Source organism: Hyalella azteca, unplaced genomic scaffold (assembly GCF_000764305.2).
Source record: "Hyalella azteca isolate HAZT.00-mixed unplaced genomic scaffold, Hazt_2.0.2 contig1303, whole genome shotgun sequence".
Lineage (NCBI taxonomy): Eukaryota > Metazoa > Arthropoda > Malacostraca > Amphipoda > Hyalellidae > Hyalella > Hyalella azteca.
Window position 1 is genome coordinate 79,215 of NW_025931625.1, and position 8,915 is coordinate 88,129.

Here is an 8,915-nt window from a genome sequence, read left to right on the forward strand (position 1 = left end):
GAAGCATATTCCTATTCTTAATCTATCTAAATGAAAATCTTCAACATGGGGTACCAGCCATAACAAGTATTTTTTAAGGTATCTAGATAAAATGCTTCAAAATACGACATCAGGATCGCGAAAAAGATTACTATAAACTTCCATGAAGCTGCATGGAACATCCAGCCAACTCCAGAGCGCACTCCAGAGCGTCTTTAAACATGTGGTAATAAAAAAACTTCGACATGTCGTTTTATAGAAAAAGAATCTTAATTAATGCTATTTTAAATAGCATTTAGTTATAGTTAAAATTAGATTTGAACATTACGACATCGAATTTCGATCTATCAATAATGCCAATACCATGGCTCGGATAATATGTAACTCGATAAGAAAAACCATTGAGCTATTAAATTATAGAAGAATCCTCTTGTGAATAATGGATAATGTGAGGTTACATTAGGCTGGACAATACAAAAATAATCACTTGAAAATAACGGTGTCGAGCATAGCCCCTAAACACTGGACGACATTCTCGGTCATGAGGAGGTCGACCTTGTCCTCCAAGTGGCGCTTAGGGTCGACCTTGCCCACGTTCTTGATGGCGAGCTGCTCAGGCGTCATGTTCTCCTCCTCCTCGAGGCTCTTGTGGTAGTGCTGCGCCAGACCCAGGATATCCTTGACGGTGGTCTCGTTGGTGGCTGCGTGGCTCGTGTAGTCGGTGAGCGTGAGGCCCTCGAGCCACGACTTCTTGTGCAAGTTCAGCAACATTTGCTGCTCCTTCTCGTTCATGCGGTACTTGATCGGGATGGAGTAGTAGTGCCGGTTCAGGCCGTGGATCAACGCCTGAAAAGAGGAAAGGTCAATCAGAAACTCGTGCAATCAGGTACGATAATTCCTGCATACATTTGATGATAATAGGACTAGTGCTTTATTAGAATAAGAAATTCCAGCCGCCATAAACAAATTCATTTGGGCAACAGTGAAAGTGACCTAAATGAAAAACTTGCAGAGGATCCGTCACCTTTGCCCGGTGTAACACAACACAAAGTCAATAAATCGTCATGGCAATAATTTTGCATCGAGTTCCGTGAATCACATAATTGGGTATACATCCCAGAACGTGCAGCAAATCCCATTTTTATTGTGAATGTTCCCTTGGAAAAAAATACTCATAAATTGTAAGTTATGAGAACGGACGCTCGCTGAAGTCGCACTTTTTTCCCTATGTATCAGTGGTTAGAGAGGAAATTGCTAAAATGCTGCCGGTATATACCTAGTCTCTTACTTTGTTAAATTAGCAAGTATTGTGTCGACGAATATACTTGGCTCTTGCACAGAGCAGAACTAACAGAAAACGAGACTTGAGAGCGCATGCTTACACAGTGAACACTGTATTTACAACGTAGCAACCTCTTGTGTATGTTTTGTATGTTGGTCTAATCGGAAGATTGATAAAAATACCGTAACTTTGATCTTTAATCTCGTAAGTAACAATCCTCAATAAAACCTGTCTTTAGGCGTACCACATTAATTCCCTGGCAATGTGAGCACAAATCTTCAGTATAAAGTAAAGCACCAGAACAATTTGATCAACTGTCACCTGTATGGAAGGCTTCTGCAGATGCCCCAGGTTGCTGGTTGTTTGCCTGGGCTCCTGACCCAGCACCACCATATTAGGGTTGATCAGTCGGAACGCATCTATCACAACTTTCCCTGTCAATTCACAAATTATTAATTACGAACATCAAGCTTAAAATTCTATGTAACACCAAGGCACAAAAAAAAGATAACAGCATGTACATGCAAATGAAGGTCTTATTAAACATATGAATTTCGTCCCATAGAGTATAAAAATATTTATAAGGAATATAAATATCAAGCTCTTCAGCAATATTCAAACACAGACAAATGTCAAATAGTAACCTTTAACGCTCTGGATGGGGTCCACGACGACAGCCACCGCGCGCTCGGACAGCGCCTCGAAGCTCTGCTGTGTGTTGATGTCCACTCCCGACAACCAGCAGCCGAAGCCTGGGTGGGAGTGGTACCAGCCTACGACCATCTCCGGCCGCCCTACCTACAACACAATAACAAATATTAATATCTATCGCAAACAACCAGCAGCCGAAGCCTGGGTGCGAGTGGTACCAGCCTACCACCATCTCTGGCCGCCCTACCTACTTCACGATTACAATTGTTAATATCTATCGCTACAACCAGCAACTGGAGCCTGGGTGCGAGTGGTACCAGCCTACCACCATCTCCCGCCGCCCTACCTGCAACACAATAGAAAGTATTAATATCTATCACTACTACCAGCAGCCGATGGGAGTGGTACCTGCCTACCACCATCTCCGGACGTCTCACTTGTAACACAAACAACCAAACACACCTCAAATAAAATGATTTCAGCGGAAAATTTTCAACTCAGATTTTTTCGATAGCTCAGCTGAGAGTTCCCAATTTCTCCTCAGTTAAGTACAACAGATATAGGTATGCCTTCTACCACTACCTGTCAAGGATTAAATCAAATACACATGTCAATCTAAGTGCACGTAGCGGCCGATTTCTCGTCTACGATTGGTGGATTTAGCACGAAAAGCCATCAGTTTTTCGCCGAAAAAGTTACGAACTCCGACAGGGTAGGCAATGATTTAATCAAAATGATTAAATCATGTGATTAAATCACTTGATTTTTTTATAAAAAAATCAGGATTTTTTTTATTTTTTCGATTTTTTTGATTTTTTCATATAATTAAATATATTGAGTGGCAGTCTTTAATGTATATTGAGGTATTGTTATTCATGGTTTAGTATAAATGTACTATAAATGACAAATTGGTCTATAAACTTGTTGCCTTTAGTGTGTACCAGTAATAGGTTCCAATAAATTGAATGTTTTTGGTACAGAGGCATCAAGTGTGCAATACATTGTACGTAGCTAGCAGCTTAGCTAATTCTTATAAGGCTATAAGTAGTCTTTAACTATTTGTTATATATTGATTACAATATACAATTTAAATGTGTTAGCTAGCTTATACAGGGTAGGGCAGAACTGATTGAACAGTTTTGGGGCGAAATAAAAGAGTAATGGAGGTACATAAAGAAGAAAGTTTATTTTCCTCAAGATTAGCATAACATACCATTTAAAATACTTATGTTTTGCAAACAATATCAGGAAAATGGGGGTTTGTTAGCTGCATCACAATAAGTGCCCTTTTTAGCCATCCATTATGATTCATATACTGTTATTGTTAGTAGGCTAATTGCAACATAAAAAATAACACTTCAAAAAGACAAAAAGTTAAAAAAATCAAAAAATCAAATAAATAAAAAAAATCATGAAAAAATAAAAAAAATCATTGATTTTTTATTTTTTTGATTTTTTAAAAAAAAATCAAAAAAATCGCCAACCCTGAACTCCGAACTAATTTTGATAGTATGGCTCTGGTTATCTTAGGGTTGTTCGAGTTGCCAGACTTCTCCAAAATAGCTGACTAAAAATGAATGATAAATTTCGTCAATGATCATCCAACCTAGACCATCGAATAAGATTTCACTATTCTCACTCCAATTAGTTTGAATTTTTTATATGACCTATATTATTATTCACATAGTGGGAATAGCAGCCTTTTCACATCATATTGACAGTATCCAATCAACAATACTTGCATTTACAAGCAGCCCTCTACAAAGCCCACATGTTCAATACTTCATTATCTGGTAAAAAAAACCTAGACAAACAAGCCAGACAATGACTTACCTGCTTCAACATGTCCAGCATACGCGCCTGGAAGACTGGATCCACTGCCTCCACTGATACACCCTGCACACAAATTGCTTATTAGGCATAGAAATTCTAGCTATTGAGTAATCAATAACGTTATATGGCCATGAATCATGAAAGCTAAAACTTAGATGTAACACATGCCTAAAATGTGCCACACAGGAGAGCAGGAATAAGTCAACATATAGGGGGAAAATGCAATTGTTGACATTAAATGAACAACTTTAGATTTATGCTTCTGGGCACCAACAAGGAATCAAATGGTTTGTGCACACAGTGAAGACATCAACACACGGCCTTCGCATGAGAAAATCACCTATATGAGCTGCTGCTCTAACCCTTACTTACTGTTCCACTCTGAGGCATGGCAAAGACATCAACAACACAGACGGTGAAGTCATCAACAAACTGTCCCAGCATGAGCCCCATCACCTCCATGGGAACGCCTGCCCTGCCATGCTTCAGCATTTTTAGCAAGGCTAGAGATGAGATGTAAACCTGCAAAAAATCACTTGGTTATATTACATATTGATAATGGAATAGTCAAATCTTCAAACGTTTATCATTTCTTTACACAGAGAAGTGTTTTATTTAGGAATTGTCATTAAAGTGATGTGAATGCTGATATGTAACATATTGAGATGTTGAAGCTCCATTTAGTTATTCAAATAACATGAGAAGCACAGAGTTTATGAAAAATGTTCAAATATGTCATGGCCAAAACTGACTTAATATATAGAATTGCCAAAAAGCTAGACAGCATTTCATTTCAATGAATCCCAGAGATATGAAAGTCAAGTGTTCTGACAGTGAGTTAGAGATATGAAAGTCATGTAATACATGCTATGTATTACTAATGTCTTAAACAATAGATACCGGTAATCAAAATCATTTAAAAAATTTTCTACAAATGCATGCATTTCCCAACAGAAATGCCACACTTAAAAATAGCTACAGTTAGTGGAGGCATTTACCTGCTCAGCAGTGTCAGGAACTGGAGAGTCTGTAGGAGAAGTGCCTTGGCTAAGGGCTTGGAGGCCTCCACCAAGACGAAGTAAACGATCCATAGCTGCCCACACATATATCATACATAAGGCATACATTAAACACTTGGCATAAATTATAAACTGAGAGCTATTCATTAGTTCAGGGATTCATTCAATTAAAACTAAAAAACTCATTTGCCATCATCCACAAAGCTATTAACAGTTCTCATCCCTAGCAGGTTTATATACAAATGATAAAGGATGACAAATGCAAAATTGGATTTTGTTTTAAATAAAAGACATTTTTAAGAGTATTTAGAGCAGCAAAGTATATAACAGCCCAACTAAATTTCCTTGTATGTAAAACAAGGTGACTTACCTGTTAAGAACACTTAGCAAGTTCTATCAAGAACTGAGGTGCACAACAACCAGTCCAACCTTTAGGTCAGTTAGACCTTTAGACCAATTATCCAAGTTCTCACGTGGTATAGTGGGTAGCTAAAAAATTCTAAATAATAATCTGCCTTTCCTCAGAGCAGACATCTCACATCTGAAACTTTCGAAATTAAAAAATACAAAATACCAAGCAACATTTTTCAAAATATTGTTTACAGTACCAATTATTTTTATGGGCAATTCTAAAAATTTGCAAGCAAAATATGCCATTTTTGCTTTTACTCATTTACAGGTAATTTTTAACTAGGTAAACGCGGTATATTCCGACATCGTGGGTAATTATGACATTTCTCTAGTTTTTCCTTTATATTAAGCTTTGTCTTCATTCCACGCATTCGTTGATGGTTGAAATAGTGACGTCATATTATTGCGCGCCCAAACTATTGCCAAAACACTAGGTCTGGGCCATCTAGCGGAAAAATGTTAAGATCCAATGAGAGACAGTGCACGCCACCCAGTGAGATCATCAAAAAACGTGTCAAAGTTGATAGTTGACCTTGCTCTAAAATAGTGATAATATGTTTGTGTAGAAAGAATGTCATGGTTTGAGACTTTTAAATAAGCCTGTGAATATATTGGGAATCCTTTAAGTATACTTGTATTTGCTTATTTCAAGTGGTAGGTAAATAAATTAATAGATGATTAAGTTAAGAAAGGGATTTAGACACATAAAAACTAATTCCAACACAACTTGAATTGGACACACACAGCTCGTTCCGATGGTTCCGAGCTGTGTGCAAAAATTAAAATTTTCTTAATTAAAAGCTTAATGGCTCTTAATTAAAAGCATAATTAAGTAGTGTTCAATATTCAATACCGTAAAATGGGGTAACTTAGACCACTTTTTTTTATAAATGATGCCATTTTTTTACTAGCTAAATTAAACTTGAATTGAAACATGCAAAATACAAGGTCTATGTTACCCCGTCAGGGCTGACATTAGGTGGTCTAAGTTACCCCATTTGGGGGCGGCGCCCCCCATTTTCAAACTATGACACTTTCCTAAAATTTGTCATTTGCATATGTAACTAGAAGAGTTCTACTACAATGTATCAAAACCTGGAGTTATTTACCCAAAAAATAAAAAAATTGGAGGGGGTACTCTGAGAGGCTTTAAATAATAGCTTTTCTTTGTGGGTCACATTTTTAATTTTTTAACCTATTAGATATGCAAACTTTTCTGATCTTTCTATTGCGTTATGTAGCCTCAGTATTAGGCCTTTAATGCCCATTGACAAAATTTTTCTATGTCAAATAGTTTTTGAGTTGTGGGGGTTTTTGTTAAAAAAACGAAAAGTGGTCTAAGTTACCCCGCCGGTCTAAGTTACCCCATTTTACGGTAGTATTCTAATTCAAAGCCGTGTCATATTCCAATACAGCTCACACAGCAATTGGAATTCGAACACAAGGATATTGGAATTACATATTAGTAGAGTTTGAAGCACAGCCGGAATTAGTCTCACAACGTGCCGAATTTAGTCACACACAGCATCAGAATATAGGGATTTGGCAGATTTGCATTCTAAAGGCTTTTTAAATAAATATGGCAACAGTTTCAGTTTGTAACATTTCATCATTGCTGGTGCGTAGTGCCGTGTTTTGAGAGTGACATAAAGCAAACAGAACTCAAATTACTCATAATATGATTTTTTAATAGTTTTTCATTTCTCGATGCGTCCTTAATGTGTCGGAATATACCGCGTTTACCCTAATTCACAGGTGCTTATATCGGTCTATCCTATTCTACAGAATGGTAAGCAGAGCATTTTTGTCTGCTTCATGCCACTGAGCCACATTTCACAAGTGTTGAAGTGGATCCTGCCCACTTTCCCAGGATTGGAATTTTTCTATTTGTTTCTGAAATCTCGCAGCTTCAACATGACGAATTTTCAATACATTTGGAATCTCGCGGCTCGATCGTGCACTTTTGTTAAACTTTGGATAGGGTTAATTCATTGGACGGAAATCTTGCGGTTTCAGAAATGGCGGGAAACCTCTAGTTGCGGCCCTAAAGGCAGATGTTTTCCATGCTTGCACTTTCCCAGTTAGAAACTGCTGTTACACAGAGTCACAGACTGACAGACACTAAGTTTGATACAAAACATAAAAAAAGAGCTTGACAAATTGATGATATTAATGTTCATTTAAGAATGCCAAGTTAATTGCAAGTGACAAACCATCATTTATCATTATCAATTTATCATGGATACAGTAGTACACTAGTACTAGTACCTAGGCCCGTCCTAGGGTGCCAGCCTGCCAGGGGCAGGGGCCTAGGCTAGGCCGCTAGGGCTAGGACATATACCGACATACGGACATAGGAGTAATTTGGAGCTCAAACTCTGCAATCTGCCCGTGCACGGCACTTCTCTCTGCACGGCATACATGATGCTCTGGGTAACACTTAAATTAAAAGCTGAAGACGCTGAAGTGGCGAACGATTGATCGATGGAATGCCGCGGCTAAATTAGGTACTGTCGCCGATAATAAACTTAATAACAAATAATAAAGCCGATAAGTACCGTCGATCCTAGTATTGCACCATGGACCATGCTGAGTCTACTTAGCTTTAAGCCAATTTAATGAAAAGTCTTGTCACTTCGATCACCGCATTCACCGGCACTCGTCAGTCGTCACCTACTAGGCTACCCGCTACTGCATACTGAATACTGATACTGATGACGCAGCATTGACGCTGATGTGCAACCACATGACGAAAAAAAGATCCATCGAATCTGATAATTCCGCAATTTCATAAGCTGGAGAAGCAATCAGATATAGTAGTATAGTATAGTATCTTCGGCATTAAAGAGTAGGCCTGGATAGGCCTGTCGCCGATTCTTGTGCTTTTCTTGACTAGACTGGCCTTTTGATCAGATCTTTTCAACGGACGGTAGATTTAAAATCGATTCTAGATATCAGTTGTTCCGTAGGGTACGAGGCATTTTAAGACTAAACATGTGCTCTTGCATGGCTTTGTCTAGTCTGTTCTTGAACGCGTTCATACTCGGAGCGTCAACAATATCTTCAGGAACGCTGTTCCACATGTCAGTGACTCGAAGCAAGAAGAAATGTTGTCGCGTGGATAAGTTGAACCGTAGTTTTTTTAGTTTATAGCTGTGGCCCCTGGTGTTGGTTCTTGTTTCAAATTCTAGTAATCCTTCTGGGACCTTGTACAAACCATGAGTATAATTGTATACTTCAATGAGGTCACCACGCAGGCGACGATAACGGAGACTGGGAAGCTTCATAATCTTCAATCTTTCTTCACAAGACTTGCCCTTTAATCCTGGAATTATCCTTGTTGCACGTCTTTGAACACTCTCAACTAAATTTATGTCCTTTCAAGTCTCGGTGACCACACAACGTTTCCAAACTCTAGGTTCGGGCGCACGACAGAGGTGAACAACAGATTCATCATTACTGATCAGCCCAAGCAGTTTATTGGATGTATTAACTTGCGTTTCAATATGCCTATAAAATTTTAGCTCCCTGTCGACACAAACTCCAAGATCTTTTTTCACGCAAGACTTATCAATCATAACCCTCTCGTTGCAACCGTGTCTTCTCACGCTGTAAGCTTGCTGTTCATTGTTCTTGCCGAGGTGAAGTACTTTACACTTGTCAGCATTGAAATGCAGCTGCCACGTATCAGCCCAATCAACTTATTAAACTAAACTATCAAGATCATTTTGCAGTTACAT

The 8,915-nt window shown here is 38.4% G+C and overlaps 1 protein-coding gene across 2 annotated transcripts; it reads right to left on the bottom strand.

Moving 5' to 3' along the window:
- Window positions 1-218: 218 nt before the first annotated feature.
- On the bottom strand, window positions 219-7,857 carry LOC108666261 (26S proteasome non-ATPase regulatory subunit 14). 2 transcript variants are annotated; one of them, XM_047882086.1, is made up of 7 exons: window positions 7,529-7,857; window positions 4,744-4,838; window positions 4,118-4,267; window positions 3,746-3,808; window positions 1,906-2,059; window positions 1,583-1,695; window positions 219-825 (listed from the first exon to the last, which is right to left on the bottom strand). In XM_047882086.1, exons 1-7 carry the CDS (start codon window positions 7,596-7,598, stop codon window positions 463-465), a joined length of 1,008 nt encoding a protein of 335 aa, XP_047738042.1. In that variant the 5' UTR covers window positions 7,599-7,857; the 3' UTR covers window positions 219-462. The 2 variants fall into 2 exon arrangements, with proteins under 2 accessions (XP_047738042.1, XP_018008585.1); XM_018153096.2 differs by lacking the exon at window positions 7,529-7,857 and adding an exon at window positions 5,135-5,347.
- Between the last annotated feature and the right edge of the window lie 1,058 nt (window positions 7,858-8,915).